Source organism: Podarcis gaigeae (assembly GCF_964106915.1).
Source record: "Podarcis gaigeae genome assembly, chromosome: 1".
NCBI lineage: Eukaryota > Metazoa > Chordata > Lepidosauria > Squamata > Lacertidae > Podarcis > Podarcis gaigeae.
In genome coordinates, this window is record NC_139678.1 from 65229768 (window position 1) to 65254918 (window position 25151).

The following is a 25151-nucleotide window of genomic DNA, read 5'->3' on the forward strand; positions in this document are numbered from 1 at the left end:
AATTCAAGTGTGGCTTGTGGGTCATTCTCTTAAAGGAAAACTGCTGAAAGTATCTGGGAAGAAGAGTGAACCAACTCTCTACAACATAATATGAAATTTGATACTGTTGTCAGTACAATTCCCCAGTGAGAAGGATAAATTGTGGTCAGGACCTGGACAGGTTAACTAGTGGTCATCCCTTCTGGTGGTACCTTTTATATACAAAAAGAGGTCAACACGATTGGAGAAGAAATTTGAAACCTAATACCAGCCATGAAACAAGACATCTGTTGGACTCTTATTTGTTTCTTTTTAAATGGGCTTTAATTGAAAGCTCAGTGAAAAATGCAGGTTACAGTCTTTGTGGTATCAATAGCTTATAGCAACATCTGAACCGTGATGCATCTAAATTATGTTTGTTCACTTTCTAATTTTAATTGTTTAAGAGCAATACATTATTAGATATATATTTATAGACATATATACACCACTTCAAACAATTAATCGTAAATAATAACCCCTAAACCCTGAAATAATATATTTCCTCACATTGGGCATTTATTTTTGCACATATAATTGTAAATGAGAAGACGTTCAAGTCACTTAAGAGCTATTTGTATAGCTTAAGAGCCATATGTTAATGGAAATTCTGGACCAGCCTCTTCTTGAGTTCAACTTTACCTTTATTTTACACATTTTGCTAGCCATATAACCAGCATGGCTGCATGTTAAACAAATCCTAAACATTTACAATGATACTGACTTTACTTTGTGTGAGGATCTGTATCTCAAAGTGGAATATTTAACATTAAAAAGCTGAAATTTAAACCAGCTTCAAAATACAAAAAAACAAACATACATTTTCTCTACATTAATGCTGTTTGTGTTAAAACAAGTTAACTTCAATGCAAGATTTTCATTTTCAGTATAGAAAAATATCAGTTCCTCTAACTTTACCAGTTTTAGAAGCAAAGCTAGTGATCTTGCAGATCGTACACACTCTCATAGTCTCTCTCTCATAGTCTCCTATGGGAAGGGAAAGTCCAATGCAACATATTGTTTGAGCTTCCTTAGAAGACTGCAAGTATATCAGCACTTCTTTCTATTGCCCTTCATCAAGGCAATAGGGGAGGAGAAAGAGAGTCTCCAACAGCAAGACGATGGGGTTGGTTAAAAACCAAGTCATTGGGGTGCAAAAAATATTGTGCTCAGTGGTGGCTGGCACCTAAATATGGGAGTCAGATGACTCACATCTTGGCTGCTTAGGAGGACAAGAAGCATCTCTCATTTAAATGTTGCTCCTGCCTAAGGCACATTCAATTACAGTGGTACCTCGGATTACATACGCTTCAGGTTACATACGCTTCAGGTTACAGACTCCGCTAACCCAGAAATATTACCTCGGGTTAAGAACTTTGCTTCAGGATGAGAACAGAAATTGTGCTCCGGTGGCACGGCAGCAGCAGGATGCCCCATTAGCTAAAGTGGTGCTTTAGGTTAAGAACAGTTTCAGGTTAAGAACGGACCTCCGGAACGAATTAAGTACTTAATCCGAGGTACCACTGTACCAGTCTGCATAACACAGATGACTATACCACTGTATAGGGTTCTCTCCACTTGAACAGGAATCTTGAAAAACGAAGGCTCCCAATCGGACATAGAGAATCCTATTCATATATACTTTTATGCTCATCGGTTCTGTGCAGACTTTAAACTGAGCATGCACAGGTTGTGGAAGGGCATTGTGCAGTCCTGGCCTCCCCCATATACATCTATTTATTGACTTTCTGAAACCAGCCACACTGGTCCCTTTGTTTTCCCTCTCTTCGGTGTAAACTATTGTGGGAACTGCACAAGCCTATGTGAATTGTGGGACTCTGGTGTACATCAAAGTGTGCGTCCAACCCCCAGATGAATTGCATGTGCATATAAGAAACTACTAGAGCACCCATAACTCTGAAGAATGCAAGCAAGATATTGGAATGGTTGACACTGAAGATTCACAGAACGATATAAAATTGTCCCATTTGGGCAGTACAAAGATTACTAAAATTGACTCAATATTTGTACAGGACTGCATCAGTATTTTGAAACTTCAGTGTTTGCAGTAAGCACACAATATACATGGAACAGACTTTCAAACATACCAATCATTTATATATGAGCATGACAAAGCACTAGCTTGCACTTGCAAATTTCAAGTAAGAAATAAAAAGTACAAAACCTTTTAAGGAAAGAACAAATATACATAGCTAAAGTCTATCGTAATATTTAAAGTATAACATAGTCAACTTGTAATTATATAATAATGTTACAAATCGAGGTTTCGGAATAGGAAGGTTCAAAATTCCAAGCAGAGGCCTATACTGAACATTATCCTACAGTTTAGTTAACTTGTCTCAACCGCATTATGAAGGCATCTGAGATTTCCTAAAGATTCGACAGACAATGGTTGAAATGTTTGCAGTAGTTCATAGGGTCCATCTGGTTTGTACACACAGTGTGAAACATCTAAAGCGTAAGTTGAAGTTTAGTCATGTTCCTGTTGTGCATATTATGATGACGGACCAATTCATCAGACCGAGCAAATTTTTTTTGACAGCTGGGCCACCGACAACTGAAAGGCTTTTCACCTGTCAACAAAACACAGAGTTATTAAACTGTCACAGGATGATTTTTATCATCTAGGCCCATCCCTTCTTAGCATATAGAAAATGTCAATAGAAGCGTGTCCCTAACTTTTAAACATATGGTGCTCCATCCAGGTCTTTGGAGTCTAGCCTAGTAATTTCAAAGGGAGATGGATGGTGCTTTTCATTTAAAAATATTAATTATGTTTCCACCATTCTCTGCCTCCAAAAAAAGCTCAGAGTGCCTTATTTATGCCTCCAACAGATCTTCCAGCCAGGCAATGCTCAGGAGTAGATCTAGTTTGCTTCAGCAGGAGAACTGCTTCATCCCCCTATATATCATACTCTGGGCAATAGCTTCTATTATTATTTTCAATGGGAAATGAACATTCAAAATCTATACAGAACTGAGACTTATGGAATGATATTCTCCTGTTATCATGTAGTTTAAAGCAGTTATTTGTTTATGGTTCATTTACAGATTTATATGCCCTTATGGGGAAATGCTCACAAGGCAGCTTACAGATAATTACCATTAAACAATAAAAATAACCAAATCAACAATAATCTTTAAGAAGTGCCACTCACTTTTAAACAAAGGAATGGGCAACTTCTACTCTCGGCTAAGCCAGTTTCAGCTTCCTTTTCACATTAGAAGGCAGCCTATTATTGGCCATCCCAACCCCACCAACTTTCGGCAATGAACACAATAGTATGATAACACAACAGTACTGAAGAGGCAACCGACCTCAGAAGAATAGATCAGCACAAAAGTGGCATAACTAGTACCCTCTGCACCGCAGTTTTCAGAAGCGAACTACATTCTATGTCAATGGTGTATTTGAACCCCATCAGAGGCAAACTTTGGTAATATGGCTCCCTAAGCAAGGACAAAAACTACCACCACCACCCTCTATTTCTGATATTTCACAATAATTCCTTTTGGTTCAGTGGCTTTTTATGGATCTTAAAGGGTACATTTATAAATATTGGTTCTTTCAAATTACTATTATTATTTAGTGCCCCCTCGCCTCAGTTCCCTGTGCAGGAAAACCGCCTGGAGCACCCTGAATCCGACACTAATCTCATGCAGCATCAAGGCCACAATTCAGATCAGCACTTTAGCACAAGGAAGTAGGGTTTAACTCTTCGTCTAGTGGCAATCCTGTGCTGCTGAAAATTGCCCCTACCTGAAGCTGCAACTTGCCTCCAGAGCTGCAGAAAATGGCAGCTTTGGGGACAAACAGAAGCTATGTATTGCGGGATATGATTTTTTACAAGAAAACGGGGCAGGGGGAAAGCTAAATCTCCTCTTTTGCCAAGCTGTGGTCCTGACAGAGATATACAAAGAGGGGGATTGATTATTTGTAGTGGCAACACCACTCTAAACTTCTAAGAATTTTTTTGTAGATGACCCATTAATGAAAGCAGCAGATAATTTTTACATTTCTTTCCAAATATGATCCTACAGTCTCCAGCTTCAGTGTAGTTCTCACTATTTTTCAAATACTTGATGTTCAGGTGAAGGCACACGAAGCTTCATAGAATGGAGTAAGCAGGATCACTTGTTTAGTACATCTCCATATCACACCAAAAGAAAAGTGCCGATATCACCTAGAAAAGCTCTAAAACTTTCAGAATTTATTTATATTTTGCACCCTTATTTAAGTTTTACTTTTCTACCATGTGATTGTGATAACTCTAACCCATGCCTCTTATGACATTCACTAATTTCCTGGAACTACCATATGCATTTAAAACATAGCAAAATCAATTCAGGTAAAATAAATTTAAAAATATAAATGGGAAAAAAGTATACGCACTTGTTTTACCTGTATGAGTCCTGGTGTGAGTCTTCAGGTGGTCAGATCTGGAGAACTTTCTCTGACAGGTTTTACACTGGAAGGGTTTCACACCTAAATAGATAAAAGAAGTCTAGTCCCATGTTCCAATACCTTTTCAGAGGAGTGAGGGACACCAGTTGCTTATGACCTCCAAACTATGGATTTTTGCTTTGCGTTTGTTGTTTAATAGTTACCGAAATTAATCTTTCTCTTTGCACATGCCTACACATCCCAAAGGTCATTAATCAGGCTTCTCAACTTCATAACCTTTCTTCAACCCTCTTTCACCAGTTAGTGCTTTCACAGTGCCTTTGTTCCTGGCAAAGCAAGTAGGGATTAACTCACTACCAGATTTGTAACTTGAAAAGTAGCAAATGAGGAACACCCTCTGGCGCTGGGGCATTATTTCATTTAAATTTGAAATTTACTTTTGTTCAATATTCTACATATTTTCCTAATACGTTTAAAAAAAAGGTCCATCAATTATGTGCTTTAACCTAGGAAATTTACTTTCTATATCCAGCAAAGGATATGCTAACCAACAAAAGAGCTAACCAACCATAAAGCTAAGCACAATATTCCATGTCCTTCATCACCAAGCCTAAAGTTTTAATATTTGTTAACAAAATGTTTGATGCCCACAAAAAAAATGTTTAATGGTGTATTTCCCCCAGCAGAAAGCACTTCCACAAACCAAGGCATTTTCTTTTCTTTTATTCACTCCCCACCTGGTTAAGTTCCCCCATCCCTTCCAAAAAGCTGCTCCTGAGGGTTTGGAGACTTCTGGGATAGTATGGAATGTGGCATGGAGTGCTGAAGTAAATTGGAGAAACTGGATGGCACATTACCCATTGAAGCAACGGTACTTAACCTTTTTTGTCTGAGGGATACATTCATCCTTGACCAACCTGGGGAGAGGGGCACATGGCACATGTGGGCAGCAACATACTTAGGCTCTCCTGCGCCCTTTGCAAGGATCTGTATAAGCACCCATCCACCCATCCCTTGCACCCTTGGTAGGAGATACATTGGTTCCTCCAAAGCCAGGAGAGACCATGGACCAGAAACTCAAAAAGTTTACTTTTTGTTGCCTTCTGCACTCCTCCAGTGATTTCCTCCATGGCCATCTCCATTGGGTCTGCTCCACCTCCCCCCATCCTCCTCCTTCACCGGTTCACCTCCCTCCTTCCCTCCACACACTGCTTTCCCTTCTGCGTCCTTCCTCCTCCTCCCTCCCTTCCTTTTTCCTCCTACTGCAACTCTCGCCCACTCTCTTTAGCTTTCTTCCCTCCAAGCCTTGCTGGGTGCACCACTCACACTTCTAATAGTGCCCCCAGACAATTGGGTTGGGGCCCCTGCAGAGATGTTGTAACGGTCCACACCAGTGACCAAATTCTTCTGCCAAGGTGCTCAGAGGAGCCTGCGTGCCTCACCTGGCCGCCCAGAGTAGTGGAAGTCCTGCCCAGGGAGCATGCAGATGGGCAGGTGGGCTTCTAGTCACTCCGAGCCACTTTTTGCACCTCCCTGGGCCTGTGCCCTTGGGAGGGGCCAACCTGAGTAACCCCCAGGTACGCCCCTGCTTGTGGGTGTAATTGAAAGTTGGTGTGGCTGCCCCACACTGTCACTTGCAAATGCACAGGGCACATCCCCCTACATCTCCCTGTAGATTAGCTGGGGGGGATTATTGCCCCCTTCCTACTCGTCATATGATTGACTGATGACTGAGGAGGGGCTGGATTGTATCACCATCAAGAATGTTGGGCTGGACAGAGAGAGTTAAACTTCACCATCCATCACATCACTGTTTCTACTTTCTTAATTTTTCTTTTTGGCACAACACAAATTATGTGGGGTCTTTGGGGTCCCCCAAAATTTGCTTGGTGACTGCATCAAGCCCCCAAATCTATGGCTAGTGATGCCTGCACTAAGCCAAAGGCACTACTGGGTACAACCCTATATATGTTAACTCCAGAGATTCCAAAATTTGGTACAGAATGTTCTGCATTAGCAAATGTTCTCATTATTTCTTAAAACAAACATATAAAATGCTCAGGATTATTGCCCATTCACAGGACCATTGATTTCCATAGGTCTATCCCAAGTATGATTTGATTTTCAATCCAATCAAAGTGCTGCTACTTTCACATCATTCTGGCCAAACAAATTTGAACCATAACTTCACCACTACTAACTCTTAAAAGAGTGTGTGTGCCTGTTTACGCACTGGGAAATGGAGAGAACAGAAGGGGGGTCCTTACTTATTCTAACTGATGAGATGAGAAAGAGTGAGAAGGCAGCTTCAGTGTAGCTATGTTAAGAGCACTGCACCAGCTATGTTAAGAGTACTGCACCAGATGTTCTGTTTTGTGCTGAAGGTTGTTCCTGACAGTGTACTGCTCTGAGCAGCTGAAAATGGTGCCAAATGGAAATTGCTCCTAGAACCAGCCTTTGAAATTGAGGGCTTCAGGGCAGCTGAAAGTTAACAATGTACAGTGCCATGAAAAGTGCATCTTGCACAAAATTCACTCCTGATGGCCACAGTAAGTGCACCCAGTGTCAGGTGATTGGCAGCTGGATGTTTGGGCTGACAAATGCCACCTCATGAACCAAACTAGCCTGTTGGATCAAATTAGACTGGCAGCTCAGAGGTTCCTACTTTCTTCAAAAATACTCCCCAGCATTTTAAATTGGGCTCAGGTGGAAATAGGCAACCAATACTGGTCATCCAAAAGAGGTGTAATATAAATTGCTCTGGCTGTACCCATTAAAAACCTAGTAGTCATGTTTTGCACTAAATGAAATGTTTAATGCAGCACAGTAGTCCAGCTTGGAGGTTACCAGAGCACAGATCACTGTGGCTAGGCTATCTCTGTACAGGAACAGTCAGAGCTGAAGAAGCAGCCATCTCTGATGAAAGGTCTCTCTGACTTTTGCATAGCTTGCATGTGACCTACTGCACAAAGGCACGAGTCACACCCATTGAGCCACCCACTTTTGTGCCTGGCCATCCCCACCACTGGCATGTGTTCCCCCAGAAGATTGCCTGTCAGGAAGCATGATCCTTGATCTGATGAAGTTTCCCCATCCCTGTTGTCAAGAAAACCAAGAAAGCAAAATAGCAATATTATCTGCTGCTTTGTTTGATATACTGAGACACAGACAAGAGGCTTTTTGCAACTGATTTAACAATTCCAGAATAAAGACATCAAAATCCTCAGGCATTAAGTTTGCATTAATAACATATTGTAAATTATGCATGTAAATAAAATGTAATGTAATGTAATGTAATGGCTCTCCAAATAACAATGTTTCTACTTGGTGAAGTTTGCATAAGCCCTTTCACAGGATTATTCATCAGGATCACCTGTATCAATGGACAACATATTTGTTATTTGCATTGATTCCTCTTAAAAACAATTGGATTCTCCTGCATCTAACAATATGTACCAAAAGCACAAATCTTTTTGCTTCTCCCCAAAACAGAAGTGATAGTGTTGCTAGCCATGCTACAATTTTAATGATACATGAAAATATCCACTGCATATGTTAAATAAACTGCTTTTTTGCAGTTTAATTTTGAATGTATCCAAACAATTGATGAAACATGAGCCTATAATCCTGAATTACAGGGGCAAGGAGGAGCGAAAGGAATTAGAATTCAATTTTTCATACTCTAGGTTATGGAAACTGCAAACTGTTACAAATTTCAAAAGCCAAGGCATGCAACAAACCTGTATGTCGTCTTTGGTGTCGTTTGAGTTGATCTGAACGAGAAAATCTTCGTTCACAGTCCTTAAAGTCACACTGATACGGTTTTTCACCTTAGGAAGAACAAGTTTCATTTGAAAAAGGTGAATTAAATTGGAAAATAAAAGCCCATACGAACACACTAGAACAATTTTCAATCACATACACATTTAAAACAGGTGAATATATCTGTGTTGTAGCAGGGGTGCTTTATATAAGTCATTTTCAAGGAAAATCTCTGCATGGGAAGAATTGGGTATGCAGTCACATCTGAATTGTGGCAAAGCAGTTTATTTTGCTACCAGTATATGGATACGACAACTTATGTATACTGCAGTTACCCCATCTGTGTACTTAATGCAAAGTAAGTTAAAATTTCTTTAGGAACGATAATCCTGAAACAAATGTTTGTCGGATTCTGTCGGTTTTCAGTTTAAAAGCTGTTTGGACAACCTTGTAGATTTTAAGTACCAAGGGTGGGATTTTCCAAACCAACCCTGGCAGCAGAAGACTTGCACAAGGACTTTCAATTGCATAATGGAACTTTCAGTGGGCTGGATCCAAGTGAAGCATGAATGAAGGTCCATTGAATGGTGGGGAGAAGGTGACTTCTTCCAATTCACCTTTCTGCCTCAAGTAGCCCTTTGAGCCCCCTTAAATCTGCTCGGAGGAAGAGGGAACCTTCCAAATGAGAGTGAGAGGTGTTACTGGAGACAGCAGTGTAAGGGGGAATCACATTGAACAGGAGCTTCTGTGGATTCATAGCCCATTCCATGACCAGGACTCTTGTTACTTCTTAATTGCATCTTATGTTTTGAGAATATTCAGTCACTGTCTACCAAAGTCACAGCTGGGCCCATGCTTTGTTTTGATTTTGGTTTATTTTATTTTTTATTTTTGAAGAAGGTCAACATGTACTGGAAGTGATTAATAATTCAAGATCACAAGTGGCAATTTACCAAAAATAACTAAGGATAAAGTTACATAAATAATATGCTTATTTTCTTCCAACATTAATAGATTGTGAGACCATAACATTTGTTGGAAGAAAGGCCATGCCTTCATCTTGCCCCAAAATTGTCCTATCTGTGATTTTGATTTTGTTTTCTAGATCTAGTAAAATATGTCAACTTTGCCGTAAGGGCATCCTCCCAAATTCTTCTATGGGTGCTTCATTGCTCAATCTCCATTTCTCAGCATAAAGAATTGTAGCTGCGACTGGCAAGTAACAAACCATTTCTAATAGAACCTTCCAAATGATTTAGCAATTTTATTTAAAAAATACTGGGGTTCAATTCATATGAGATTTTAGTAGGGCTTTCTACAGAGGCCAGATAAACATCCAGAGTGGTGGCAGTCTTTGTTCTGACCCTTTGCAGGCAAGAGGCTTAGGAAATAACTCTATACATGCCTCATTCTGTCACAATAAGTCATTTCATACCAGTTTTCAATCTTGAGACAGAAATGCCACGTGCTTATACTTGTAATGTCCCAACTTTTCAATATTTTGATGGCAAACAAGGAAAACAGCATACAAAAAAATATTGCATTTAAAACAAAACAGGCAAATGTGTATTGGTAAAAACAAAAAAAATTCCTTCCAGTAGCACCTTAAAGACCAACTAAGTCAGTTCTTGGTATGAGCTTTCGTGTGCATGCACACTTCTTCAGATACACTGAAACAGAAGTTTCCAGACCCTTCTATATAGTGAGAAGGTGGGGAGGGGTATTACTCAGAAGGGTGGTGGGAATGGGTGATTGGCAGATAGCTGTGATGAGCCTGTTGACGACTCTTAATGACTGCAATAGGTCTTACAGGAAGAAGCAAGGGGTGAAAAGGTGAAAAATGGCTTTGTCATGTATAATGAGATAAGAATCCAAGGTCTTTGTTCAGGCCAGGTTTCTCCATGGTTTTAAGTTTGGTGATAAATTGTAATTCAGCAGCTTCTCTTTCCAGTCTATTTCTGAAATTCCTTTGTAGTAAAACAGCTACTTTGAGATCTTGTATAGAATGTCCTGGGAGATTGAAGTGTTCTCCTACTGGTTTCTCTGTCTTGTGATTCCTGATGTCTGATTTATGTCCGTTTATTCTTTGGCGTAAGGTCTGGCCTGTTTGTCCAATATAGAGAGCTGAAGGACACTGTTGGCATTTGATGGCATACACAATGTTAGACGATGAGCAATTAAATAGTCTGGGTTTATTGCAGGCTCTGGTGCCAGTGATGCCAACCCAGATGCCAACTTTGCTGCCACATACACCCGGACAACACCATTACTGGCCCCAACAACATCACACATACCATCTCGGGACCCCACCTTCTCACTATATCCCCACCTTCTCACTATATAGAAGGGTCTGGAAACTTCTGTTTCAGTGTATCTGAAGAAGTGTGCATGCACACGAAAGCTCATACCAAGAACTGACTTAGTTGGTCTTTAAGGTGCTACTGGAAGGAAATTTTTTTGTTTTGATTATGGCAGACCAACACGGCTACCTATCTGTAACTGTGTATTGGTAAGATATTTATAGTCAATGGTCAATTCAGATGTTCAGAAACAGAGGAATGCATATGAACCTGTCTTATACTGAGTCAGAACATGGGTGCATCTAGCACAGTTTATTCATTTTGTTGCTTTTATATCCCATCCATCATCCCAAAGGAGCCCAAGGGAGCAAACACATCTGTGATTATTATTATTTTTTAAAAAAGAAGATTAAAAATAAAATGAAAACATATTATACTCATTTTTAAAAGGAATAAAAGATCTAAAAAAAAAGCAAATAAAACATATGAATGAGATTTAAGAGCAGATGTAACACAATCTTGTGTCTGGATTGGCCTGCCAAAGCTGACATTTTCAGCAGGCATCTAAAAGGGTAGTGATGGTGACTGCCTAATATCAATAGGCAGGGAGTTCCAACGTTCAGGTGCTGCCACCCTAAAGGACTAGCTTGTTACAAATGCAAAGCAGACTTCCTCTGAGTGACAGTGAGTTTCAGGCTGGGTTCCCCTGCATCCCTTTCATCTTCTAGAGATGCTAGTGATTTGGCTTGGAACCTTGTTCATGCAAAGCATATGCTCTGGCAACACAGCTAAGAATCCTGCATAGTGCCATGCATTTCTATATTTCTTCAGGACCAATAAACACTGAATCATTTCTAGTTTATTCAAGATGTTATATGATTCTTTTGTAAACTAGGTTTATTCCTATTAAAAAGAGTTATTTTTGCTAGCATGCCATAAAGCAACTGCTTTGTAACATCGTTATGTCTTTTCCAAATGACAAGCGACATCACCCATATTAACTGCTCTTTCACATTTACACTGAAAGCAAGGAGTTCAATATCTAAACGTTTCTGTTGGATATCTGTTAGGGAATCTTTATAGCTTCCTGTGGAAGTCACCCAAAGGAGTTTACTGGCTTTTAAAACCCAAAATGGGTTGTTTCCATGTCCATTCAGATTAATTTATTTATTCAGAAAGTTATATTTGTCACATCTGTTTAAAACGGTTCCTTTTAAATCTGGCCACAAGGTCTCCCGTAGGAATTGCTGTGCCTTAAAACTGTGAGGAAGGCTGAAGCCTTGGCAGGTTTAAGGCAGAGAATGCTGGTGGAACACAATGCACTGAGCAGATTGTAGTCTCCAAAGTTCAGTGCAAATGCAGTTCTAAAGCATGAGCATTTGAGCAGCATGAAGTGATACATTTCACACTGCTTCCACGTTGCAAACAAAGGTCTTCTGTTATTATCAGGCTTACTGGAACTGTTATATCTTTCTCAAGTTAAGCTACAGCAACCATCTGCTACAGACCTCTGCTGTCATTCATCTATGTGTGGGAATGTTTTCAAACAGAATATGTCATTTACCTTTTTCAGAATCTTACTTATCTTCACATGTCTCTGCATTTCCGAATAGAAACTTTTGTCATTGTGGGAAATCACATTAGATTTTGATGTAAAACATGCATGAAGCCACTTATATAACCAAGAAAGTTTCAATAACCCAGGGACCTCATCACACTTCATGAGTTGTATCCAGCTAGGCCATACTTAATGTAGATCCATTATGTTCAATCCATTAAAATCAACTGACCTCCACTAGTTTCAGTGGATCTACTCTTGAGCAATGCTTTTTCTGGGGGTATGCAGGGGTACACATACCCCTAAACATTTTGTGAATCTTTGTACTTTTGCCCATTTACTGTATTTATTTTTGAACTATAAAATGGTGTTTTTCTTGAGAAAAAATGAGAGTATCCCTAAATATTTTTATAGGGGGAAAAGCACTGTTCTTAAATATGACTTAGTCAGATGCAACCCTATACGCCTAAGATGTTTCAAGTTTACACCCATAAATACAAACATGATTGTCATACAGTTCCCTTGTCAGGAATTATATGCTGAATAGCAAACCATTTACAACGTGTGAATGGCTTTTGGCATTGTTACAAATCTTATAGCTTCTGTGTGTTCTTCTTGAGCTATCACTACTATTATCTGCTATTTATTCAGTGTAAGAAGTATGCTAGGTCCCAAGCACTTTGTTGAATGATAACATGGGGCATCTTGTTATGCTTCCGATGCCATTTGTGTCCTGAAATAAGGGTTAAGAACTTAGGACAGTGTCATGGGAGTTGCCCTGTGGTGTCCTGCAAGGTTACATATTGTGCCCCATGCTTTGTAACACCTATATGAAGCCCCTGGGGGCTGTCATTAGGACATTTTGAGTGAAGTGTCATTATGCAGAAATGACGGGGGCCTTTTGCTTGCAGAGTATGTGCTCTGCCACTGGGCTACTGCCCTCCTCCCTATAATTAGCTACCTATGAATTTCTAGTAAACATCAGGATTGATTCAGACACATGCTGAGATATGAGATGCCAGAAGCACAATGCTAAATTCCGGACACTTTCCAACACAGACTGGGCTCATAGAAAGCACCTGTTCAGCAGCACAGCAGCAACATCTGACCTACTGAAAGCCATAGATTATGGGTGACCACCACATATCTATCCATAATGCAGACTGCTGCTACTGTGCATTCATGCTTGGGTGCACAAATTATTCTCATAGCATGGTAAATTTAATGTGCTGAACATCAGAAAACCTATTCTCATCTCTTTCCAAAAAGGTGAAGACAGATATCATTACCACTGAAAATGTAAGCAACAGAAACTTGTGGAAAGTCACTCAATGGGGAATACCTGATAAACCAGCTATGAAACATTTACAGGAAGAAAGACCATGTGTATTTATTTTCCAAAGAGCTTTGTGGTTATGTAGAAAACCCCATTCATGATACTTTTTTTATACACTAGCTATCTATAAATTTAAACTGGCCTCAAGATTACACTCGGTGCATACATTCCAGGAAATAGCAGATATTCCCCAGAGAGCTGTCTCCCACTCGTTTCTCCTCAAGGCTAAACCACTTCATTCTATTCTGTTGAGGCAGCAGACTGATAAGAGCCCAGAAAAGTGAAGTTTAAGGGACATCCCCATACTGATCACCAGTAAACTCCTTTCCTGCCCCTTTTGCCTTTGGTAATTAGGAAAATACACGGAAGGTTCATCTTCACAGCTATCTTCCCACTGTCTGGTCCCAAATCTAAGGTGCAAAAGACTTGGGGCCAGATTCTGCTAAAGAATTGTGCTAGTGGGAAGCAGGGCAATGAGTTTCAAAGTAGATTTCCCCTCCTCTCCACTCCCATCAGGTCTGGAGAGTCAGGAGAACCTCCAGAACAGCTCACAGGGAGAGAAGAGCAGGGGTCATTCAGTCTAGCAAGCAGAAATGCTTGCATTGATGGAACAATTGTATTAGCTCAGTGTTGAATTCCACCCATTTGCCTGATTGGAAAAGAGTTATGAAGCACAATTGCATCTTCAAGAATGTTTTTCTTATAGGAGGAGAGCGAGAAACCAGTCATACCAAGGAGATGCTGTCTGTTATGTGTAATCAGTGTGTAATTATGGGAATGCTGATCTTTAGCTTAGCTTGGTATGTGCATGCGTGCTTGCAACAAGCTCAGCAACTTGCATCAGTGCAGCATAGGGTGACCAGAAAAGGAAGATGTGTCTCCTGCACAATTAATAGGTAAAGGGACCCCTGACCATTAGCTCCAGTCGTGACTGACTCTGGGGTTGCGGCGCTCATCTCGCTTTATTGGCCGAGGGAGCCGGCGTACAGCTTCTGGGTCATGTGGCCAGCATGACTAAGCCACTTCTGGCGAACCAGAGCAGCGCACGGAAACATCATTTACCTTCCCGCTGGAGCGGTACCTATTTATCTACTTGCACTTTGACATGCTTTCGAACTGCTAGGTTGGCAGGAGCACAGACCAAGCAACGGGAGCTCACCCTGTCACAGCAATTCAAACCACGACCTTCTGATCGGCAAGTCCTAGGCTCTGTGGTTTAACCCACAGCACCACCCGCATCCCATTTAATACCTGTGTATAAAATGGATTTCAGCAGGTGTAGGCTGTCATTCAAGCTACCATGTAGCCATCCTAATGTATAGCCAGAGCTGAAAAGTTGGCATGAAGTTTACAGAAGGGTTTATATGTGCTGATACTTTTTCTCTCATAGTATAATACCTCATAACTGGTATAGTTCTCCAAGTTCATGAATATATCCACGGGCCTTGAAAAACATTATTGTTCTGAAGAGGAATGGGGTACTGGATGAGATTGGAAAGACTGCACACCCAGAGAGTGCATGCTCACAGAGAACAACTTCATATGCTAACTCTAAAGGCAATCCTTGAATTGGAAGAGACCAGTCTACAGTGATGGTGGGAACAAAATGGCCTGGTCAGGAAAGAATGTGTAATAAGAACCACAAGATCCAGTATGAACTGGGGTGAGCTGCTCCAGGTCATCAGGTTTGTGACAGTGACTTATGCCAATGTTCTGAAGAAGAGACGGTTGTTTAATTTACACACTCTGTATCCTTCCCTGGAGAAGGAGCCGTGACTTTCCAAACAAAATCTTTAATATAAATTTGTTAAAGTAATGACATTTTGCTTTTCAAAACTAGAAAAAACTGTTGCAAGAACTGTGCCTGTGATACAGTTGTTTGTTCTGTGCAAAACATTTTTACAGTTTTGCTGAGAAGAAAACTCCGATGGGTACAAAGTAGTGCACTTCACTGATTAAAAAACTAAACTAAGAGTGGCATTCTACTAATGAGTCACGTCAGTGCATAAGGACTTCGGTTTGTGCAATAGGGCTTCCCCCCTTCATCTGGGGGGTGGGATCAGGCGAATCCCTGGAACAGTGCACAGGGGAAGGAGGTGGGGAGTCATTTTGGCTAGAAAGCGCAAAATTGCATTCCTTCCAGACTCCCAAACCATACACCAATTTCCAGAAAACCTTCAAAAACACAAATCATAGTTGCTTAGTCATCTTAATGGTGATTGAAAGCTCCATGAAATCTTACCACTTAATCCAGTGTATTGTTTATGTTGCTTTCCCCCCGTTGTATTTCTCAGCTTCCTAATGCTCCAAATCAACCAGATGCCTTTTATTATTATATGTTTCAGTTAATGGTATTGTTAATAACCAGCAAAGCACTCAATAAGCAGTTAAAGGGCACATGAGAAGTCAGCAAAAGCTGTGTTGAAACATTAAGAAATGCTGATATGAATTCCAAATTTTTCTACCCGAGCTCTGCATGTTTTCTAATCCAACTGTGGGTAACACTATCTGAGTGAGCAGTCTGCAGGAAATGTAATGAGCCAGTCATGTATAAATATCTAGGTGATGAGAAAGAGGAATCTTATGGAGCACATCCAGCTCCACCCCCATATGTGTCTGTCTGTCTGTCTGTCTGTCTCTCTGTGTGTGTGTGTGTGTGTGTGTTATCAAGCACAATTCACTGAAAAAACATCACATACAAATCATTAATTTGGAATGATATACAGAAGCATTTTGTTCCTTAAAAAAACCCTTCAAGACCTGTGAGGCCATGCCTGACAAATAAGGTAGTCATTCAGTTGTGCTGTATGTGCAAAGCAACCACACACACACACACACACACTGCATCCCTATTAGAGGTGACCTATGAAGGACTATCTTGCTCTTTTTAGCCCAAGGACCCTAAAATGCCCCATGTTGGAGGGATTATGAACACAGCATGGTCATGTATTCCACTGTCTGAAGGAGTCTTCTACTTGAAGGGTCCACTCCAAGTCTTAATTAAAAACCATAGTAGTTCCTTGAAGTTCCACATCAGCAGTAAGAAGGCCCAAAGGTCACCTAGTCATAGTGTTTCCCATTATATATACTGTATTTCTATTTAAGTCATATGAATTTGTATATAAATTTGCATACCTACAAACCTATGCGAATTTTATGCAAATCAGCACTTGCTTTCGCTGTTGGTATGTAAATAGCCATTTTATATGAATGGGTTCAATTCCCAGTACAGTAAACACCAAAGCACAGAATCAGACTTCTAACTAGGGACAATTTTGCAATCCATTAAAATACTTACCTGTGTGCTTTCTTCCATGCATCTGCAGATGAGACAGTTTGAAATATCGTTTATTGCAGCCAGGGTATTCACACATGAAAGGTCTTTTCTCATTTGTGTCACCTGCTGATCTAACAATCATAGGAGCTACTCCAGGTACTCGTCTCACATCCTATAATGGCATTAAGAATTTGGGTTATTATATGACCAGTTTTCAGAACTGGAAGCAGTGCATGCAATAACTGCTCCAATTATACTACCTTAAACTCAAAACATATCAATTGTAATTAATATTTATTTAATTTGTTTATTAATCTTTTTTCCCCTTCCTGTAAAACAAGCTTTAACATATTACTGCTTAGCAAAAATGAAAATTTCAGGCCTTCAGTTAATAATCACATGTCATCTGACAGGCCAGATCTAATATTTAGGAAAGTGCAATGCCACTTTGAAGTTTCCCATTTAGAGGAATATTGTAGCTTGTTCTAATGAAAATTATTTCTGTTGTTTCTTTTTCTTTAAGTCAGCCAGTAGTTTCTCACTGAATTTATTACTGATGCAGTGGAACAGTAGAGAACCCTAACCCTAACCCTAACCCTAACCCTAACCCTGTAGAGAGGTGTAAAAAATAATAATGCATGGCATAGAGAAAGTAGATAAAGGTTTTCTCCCTCTCAAAGCGCTAGAACTCATGGACCTCCAATGAAGCTGAATGTTGGAGAATTCTAGGCAGGCAAAAGAAAGCTCTTCACACAGCACAGAGTTAAAAGTATGGAAGCCACTCTCACAGGAGGCAGTGGTGGCCACCAATTTAGATGGCTTTAAAAGGAGATGCAGCAAATTCATGGAGGATAATGTATATTAGTGGCTACTAGCCATGATGGCTGCCTCCATGGTCAGATGCAGTAATTATTCTGAATGCCAGTTGCTGGGAACCACAACAAGGGAGAGAATCCTGTCATGCTCAGGTCCTGCTGGCGAGCTCCCTATGGGCATCTGGGACCATGGCCTGATCCAGTTCTTAACTTAAAAGCAGCAGTTTCCAATGACAGCTGGGAATCCATTTATAATTGTACATTTTCTGCAATATACTTACCTGTATTCCTCTAAAGACTCCATGGGTGTGTATTCTATACTGGGCCCCACAGCTGTATAACATAGGGCCTGCATGATTATCACTTTCATATCCTGTTGCATGGCTGAAAATAAAGAAAGGCCAAAGGTTGGAAATTAACAATACTCTGTTGATGAAGTATTAGCGACAGGCCTTCATTCAATCTGAAAACAACTAAATAGACCAAGGAAACGTAATAGAAACTTAGTGATTCTGTTTCAAACATAGGTTTCAAAGAGAGAACATAAGATTTGCCTAGTAGTGCTTTAAATTTTGATTACTGAAAAAAATAGTACAGATAGGGGTGCAGGAACACGGAGAAGCAAAAGTTAATGCAGGAGATACGTGCAAGTTATTTATCAGTTAAATGCCAAGTTGGCTATTGCTAATATCTTTGGAATGAGCAAAATGCCTCAGGTTTCACATTAAGTGCAGTGGGTTTTTGTCAGCACCTCATGACTCAGATATAACCAGATAGGACTGAGAAAGTGATGACATTTACAAGAACAGCAGTGGTGCAGCCACAGGATAGAATTACAAATCAGAGTCCTAACTATTTAACCCACATATCAGCTTGGAAGATGTACTGTAGCTTAACCTTTAGTAAAATCAACAAACAAGGAAATCGTTACCTTGTGGAAATCAATGATCCCCCTCTGTGCAGCAAGGATGCAACCCAAACATTTCCCTTGAAGTATTTAGGACTTTCAGTTTAAGGCTAAAAATAAGTGAACTTCATCCTGCAACATTTAACTTTCTATAAATATAAACCTGTATTTACCGGACTTCTGATAGCTGAGACACACACTTTTATTCTAAAATGAAACTGGAGAACCATTTCAGTCTTACACTTGAAGAAAAAAGTTTACCTTTAAGTCGTGTAAGAGTTAAGAAATTACACGACACCCATATCTTGACTTCTGTATCAGTCATTGCTCTCAGTGTGCTTCCTAATTGGAAATTCAATGGAACTTACTCCCGGATAACTGTGCAAGGCTGCAAATATGCAGGGCAATAATAATTATAACAATTATAATTTATTATTTATACCCTGCCCATCTGGCTGAGTTTCCCCAGCCACTCTGGGCGGCTCCCAGTCGAGTGTTAAAAACAATACAGCATTAAATATCCTATGCATCCTATGCATGCTTGTTTAGAAGTACATATCATTGTGGCTTTCTCCCTAGTAAGTACTGGTATGTTTTAAGGACTGTAGCCTCAGGTAGTTTGTTTCTTATGGCACAGCACACAGAATGGAAATTACTGGCATAGATGGAGACCTTTTGCCGGGGGACCATTTGTGCTCAGAACTCTTCTTTACCTTGAAGTTAGGTTACTTGCCCATGGGCAAACTTCTAGGGAATGCATGTCAGTTGTTGGAGCAGTCAAAGTGAATGTAGTTAGACACACACACACACACACACACACACACACACACACACACACACCACTATCTATCCTCCATCCAGGTAAGCAAGAATTATTATCACAGTTCAAGGGACATTCCAGCCATATGTAGTGGCAGATGCAGATGCAGAGCATGGCTGTTGAGGGTCATGGCCAGTGGGTGAGTGTCCTGTATAGGGTCCTGAGGGCTAGAAGGTCCCATTCATCCCCCAGGCCTAAGGTGCTCCACCCCTGGTATAATCCAAGGAACCCTCTCCAAATATCACATCCTCTTATAATGACCCAGCACAAACAACATGGAAAAGGAAAGAGGCACGAATAAAAAATGGATTCTCTAACCTGCAGAGCAATAAGAAACTGTGGATTTTATCCTCATCAGTCAGTCTTTTAGAAAAAAAAACGAATGTTATAGAATCACAGAACTGTAAAATTGGAAGGGACCCTGAGGGTCATCTAATGCAGCTCCCTGCAGTGCAGGAATCCTGCCCACAGCTTTCCCTCGGTGGGTTCAAACCACCAACCTTTTGGTTAACAGCCACATGCACTAAACCACAGCACCACAGGAGGGCCCCAAGATGTATGTAACTAGTCGATAGAATTTCCACTGCTGTTCCTAAAGAAAAGAACATCCATGTGTCTTTTACTTATAAAGTTGCCTGGGTGGCTTAAAAATTTCCTGGGTGGCTTACAAGCAAGACATTATTTAAAAAATACTGAATTAATAATTAAAATCAATAAAAGACGAAAACTATATTTGCAACAGCAACAGCATAAATAGTCTGTAGCCAACTAAATCCTACTCGAAGTTAGACCCGTTGATATTGATGTAATAAATTTAAGTCCATTGGTTTCAATTGGTCTACTCAGAGTATGTCTTATTTGGAACCAACCTACAGCCTGGATTATACTGCAATAGCCCACAGTAGCCTAGAGCAGTATAAAACACAACTGCCAATTCAAACAGTTTGAACACCTTATTTCAAGTGCTAAAAAAAGATGCATTCACAACCGAGAAACAGAAAAATACCCCCAAAATGTTAAGCAAGCATTATATATTTCTCTGTTTAGAAGACCAAAACATAGTTGATCCTTGGGACAGAAGAAATGTAAAATGATTGAGCATAATAGTATATAGTACATCCAAGTCTATTTAAATGTATACCTTATATAATAAAATGTGTGATGAAAAACAGAGCAGCTCTGAAGAATCATGACAACTTTGTTTTAAAAAAAAATCATAAAAAGATATCTGAAAAGTATGAATCCTTGAATTACTTCCTTCGACAACCTTTATTTTGTTGCACTGGCATTGTTCGTAAGATGGATATACTAGAGCCCCAGGTTAATAAAGATGTACTAAGCTTTTTCTAGGGAATCCAGAGGCAAGTTAGCAAACATCAGCATAAAATATGAAAACTGAGTGATTCATCACCATCAACCCTGGATGTTTTTTAAACAGTTGGGGGGAAGTGGGGGGAGATTACACAGAACAGATACCACATTAAGCCATAACTTAATAGCAGTTCAAGAAAGAGATCAGGATTTTAGCATGGAGAAGCAGCCAAAAATATGAGGCACAGGAAATATGCCACTTTCATTTAGGAAAATAATGAAATGATGTTCAATATGACTATTTAAAACAATTGTCATCATAGCACTGAAAAATATACACTGCTGCTTTCTTTGGTAATAATGCTACTACCAAGCAGATGTATTATAAAGATTATTTACATTTTTTTAAAGAAAAAGTAAAACTCTGTGGAGGCATTCTCATTGCCCAAGCAAGGCCAGTGCCACAGTCTAGAATAGTTAGGTACTCTTAAGCCCATTGCTTTCATTGAGCTCCGCTAATTGTACCTATTGGGGGACGCGGGTGGCGCTGTGTGTAAAACCTCAGCACCTAGGACTTGCCGATCGCATGGTCGGCGGTTCGAATCCCCACGGCGGGGTGAGCTCCCGTCTTTTGGTCCCAGCTCCTGCCCACCTAGCAGTTTGAAAGCACTCTTAAGTGCAAGTAGATAAATAGGTACCGCTTTGTAGCGGGAAGGTTAAACGGTGTTTCCGTGTGCTGCTCTGGTGCCGGTTCGCCGGAGCAGCTTCATCACGCTGGCCACGTGACCCAGAGGTGTCTGCGGACAACGCTGGCTCCCGGCCTCTAGAGTGAGATGAGCGCACAACCCTAAAGTCTGTCAAGACTGGCCTGTACGGGCAGGGGTACCTTTACCTTTACCTTTAATTGTACCTATTAAATTAGCTCCTCCATTTACCCCTTCCTGCTTCATCCCCCAATACCCCATCCAATCTTGTTGCAAAATGCCCAAAGAACACTTCTACTGGGGAGGGGAAGTTGGAAATGGGGTTCTGCCCATGCACATCCTGATCCGCACCTATTGCTTATTGCAGTCTTTGCCTTCTGAGTTCTAATTTGAATTATATTCAGGCTTGGAAACAGCACCAGGCAGCTCCCAGAAAATTTTATGATGGCAGGTACTTGACATTTGCTGGGAGTCAGTGTTCTGGAAATCCTTTTAACGTGCTGATCATATGGGAAGTCACCAATTTGAAGAAGAAAAGAACCAAAACTACTACTTTTTTTTGCAAGTGGAACCACCATAACCATGAAAAAAAGTAGTGGATGACGGAAATGTAGTTGGGTCATTAGTGTTTAAACTACATACCATGGGAGAAAGTAATTGTCAAAGATTGGCAGTGTTGTATAGATTTAATACACCTTTGTTACGGCTAAAATGGCCGCTGTTTCTTTAATGTGAATAAAGCTGGGTCAGCATGCGTCAGCGGCCTGCACCAGGTTGTATATATAGAGTGAGAAATGTTAGTTTGTTGCTGAGTTGGGTTGGTTGGTTGGTTAGTGAAAGCTGGTAGTGTTGGTGTGTACAATTGGTCAGTTGCTTTTGCACAAAGACTTTTAAGAATAAAACTCTGCAAGGATACTTTTCTCATGGACTCTTTTATGCCGACAAGGGTCTGAGGACCAGGCTGAGGAGACAAAGGGAGGTCAGAACCCTTTCCTTTTTTCTTTTTCTTTTTTACAAACACTGACAACCTTTTCTTTTTTGGCTTAGATTCAATAAAATCTTTTTTAAGGACCGGCTTTTTTTCAGAAGCCATGCCAGGCTATGATGGGATAGGAAGGAGGTGAGAAAGCCCTGTTGTGAACAAAGAACACTGCATGCACTTCCATGCCAGTAAAATCAGGATAAAGAAAAGGTGGTATGCATCTGTGAACATGTGTGACCTCAGCATGACCTATTTGGAAAGAGTGTGAAACATTGCTGATAAGCCCTCGTGTGTTCTGGTTTATGATTAATACATGGCTTTGAACCTCTGCAGTTATTTAAATATAGTTTATTGTAAATCGCTTTGGATGTTTTTAAAAAAGAGAAAACCCATAACCCCACTTGGGAAGGGGTAGGCTGGCACAATCACCTCTCCACCAGCAGAGAGAAGTGGTGCTGGGTGGGGAGGCAGGTTCTGGGGCAGTAGAAGCTCTGAGTTTCATCCTGGTGTGCGGAATCCAGCAGAAAACCCCCAAACAGGGCATGAGTGGGGTCAGGGACTGAGGCCACCAGAGAGTTTGGATCTGCTAGATTAAAGTCTCCTCCCGATATGCCATCCTGGATCTGACACACCAAAACAAAAAACAGAAAAAAAAACCTACTGCCTGCACCACCTTTCTGCCTGGCTAGCAGGAGGCAACCGGACAGGCAGCAGTAAATTTGCCTCTCCACATCTCCCTAGTCACTTCTTAGAATTGCTCTGCCCACATGGCATTTATAAAAACTAGAAATCTCAGCAGTAGAAATATAACAACTTATTCACAGAACAGGGAATCCTAGCTTCTACTTTTCGTGTGCTTGTAGCATAGAAGAGGGTTGCTTAAAGTGGTAGATTAGCAGATAAATGGTGAAAAAGAAGCAGCAGATGAACCTCCCTTAGAATAACATATCATTTCCTTCTGCAGTTCTTTGTTATTACTCCCACTGTAGTTCATTGACTGTTACACCACTGGCAAGGACTTGGCTTTTGTTTTTAATTGTATCCAGAATATCATGCACTTAATAAATAATAAGTCATCATCATAATTTTAAATGCATTTTTGTCAACCACAAAACAAATGGTTTGGTTTAATTGCAGTTTAATTTTAGGGTCATGTGAATTGATTACATTTGGAGTGTACTATTTTAATATGAAAAAGAATTTATCACTCACCTTTCACCAGCAGGTCTGAGGGTAGGTTTGGACAATTTAAGAATCAGTATTAAAAACAGTTAAATATAGCTGTGATTACTGCATTGCAGGGAGTTGGACTACATGATCCTTTGGTTCCGTTATAACTCTGGTTCTATGAAATACAGTCTCATTTGTGCATATGTGATTTTACCAAATGTCATGTACATCACTTGATTTGTGTTTAAGGTTTACTCACAACAGAGTACATGACCTTGCTATTATTTCAGTGTCAACGATGCAGTGCCCACAGACACCAGCATGCCTGCTAGTACTTCCTATGGTGAAAGGTCTCAGAATATATCTATTTATTTATACAGTGTTTTACCAAATTTATAAACCTCTTCGCAGGTTGAGGACATCAAAGCAGTGTACAACACAATAAAAAGTAAGACAAATCCAAATTCTAAAAACAATTTAAACCATTTCTGCAAACTCTACAGATGTACAATTAATTTTTCACAAATGACTGGATCACACTTCAGGGAAACAACTTCTGTAGGTGCCTAAACACTGGACGCCTGTCTCATAATTAATTCCAGAGGTCTGGAGCTGCAACACTAAAAGCCCAGTTTCTAAGTGGACTTCCAAGGCAGCAGCACCAAATCTGGGGAGCGCAGTTGCCGGACAGGGATATAGTAGTGGGGTGTGTGGCTTAGGTAAGTTGTTTATGGTTCAAAAATACATGATAACATGTTAGCTCTTCCTGCCCATTTCCTGTTTGCACAGGCTCAGACTCTTCTACACTGAACACACCCCATTAAACTTCACTGGATTCTACCTTCCCATTTGTTCTGAAGAGAGGAGAGTTGCAAACAGCTCCTCTCTCTTGAGTGTGGCAGTGGCTGATTTGGGTACCTTTCCCACTAATTAATGGGGTTGCCAACAGGTGAGTGATATGCCCACACCATGTTATGTTCCCATCTCCTTTTCTGCTCTTTTAGATGTGGTTGCGCCTTCAAAGTATCTACTGTGTGTTGTGCCACAACCATGGAACCATTTTGTGTTGCGTCACACCCCAATGGCAGCTGTTTTATGACTGGTGCCCATGGCACTTCCTCAAAATTCCAAGTGGGGCCCAAAGCTTGGTGACCCTTGAAGAGAGCTGTTCAAAGGACAGTGATTCCAACTATGAGTGTGCATACAGCAATGATGGATATAGCCCTTTCAGAAAATCATCAGACGTACTAAGACCAAGTGTTTGACAAGTTGGGGCCTAAATCCAGCAACATCTACCTCTTCTGGAAGGCTGTTCCAGAGCTAGGTATGGAGATGATTTCTGTGTACACCACCCATCATTGTGTACTATTAGGGCTATGCCAATGTCCAATCACATATGCCCCCAAACAGAATCTGCTATGGTACATTAAAAAAAAAATTCTCAGATTTGGAAAGCCTTTTCAAGCATTTGTTGCAGTATAGTATGGGAAGGAAATCTTAACTGAATCACATAGAAAAACGACAGCAAGTATATAAAGGCTATAATCTGTGAAGAGATATATAGAAGCCACATATTTCAATGCAAAGAAGGATGCCAATATTCATTAAGTTCTTCAAGAAGGAGGGAAACATCTGAAACACTACACTCCTGGGAATCCCTTATGAACAGTCCATGTATTTTAAAGATGTAAATCTTAGGAAGAGTAGCTTATGTTCATGGCAACTGAAACTGAAGGCGCTGTGTTTTGTAACTCTCTCAGCCAAA

General features: G+C 40.4%; 1 protein-coding gene across 8 annotated transcripts in view; it reads right to left on the bottom strand.

The window, feature by feature from the left end:
- Positions 1–280: 280 nt before the first annotated feature.
- The window catches only part of WT1 (WT1 transcription factor), a 54378-nt gene continuing 29507 nt past the window's right edge, over positions 281–25151 (bottom strand). For 2 of the 8 annotated variants that reach the window (XR_014561838.1, XR_014561840.1), the window contains 5 exons: positions 17774–17876; positions 16699–16849; positions 6896–8274; positions 4442–6254; positions 281–2612 (listed from right to left, as the gene is read on the bottom strand). Coding sequence is in view for 4 of the 8 variants with exons in the window: in XM_083729430.1 (XP_083585556.1) it covers positions 2491–2612; positions 4433–4525; positions 8185–8274; positions 16699–16849; positions 17774–17876 (559 nt within the window). In the remaining 4 variants the exon portion in view is untranslated. Of the gene's footprint in view, positions 2613–4432; positions 6255–6895; positions 8275–16698; positions 16850–17773; positions 17877–25151 lie in introns of all 8 variants that reach the window. The other 6 variants (XR_014561839.1, XR_014561841.1, XM_083729430.1 and 3 more) reach the window with 3 other exon arrangements.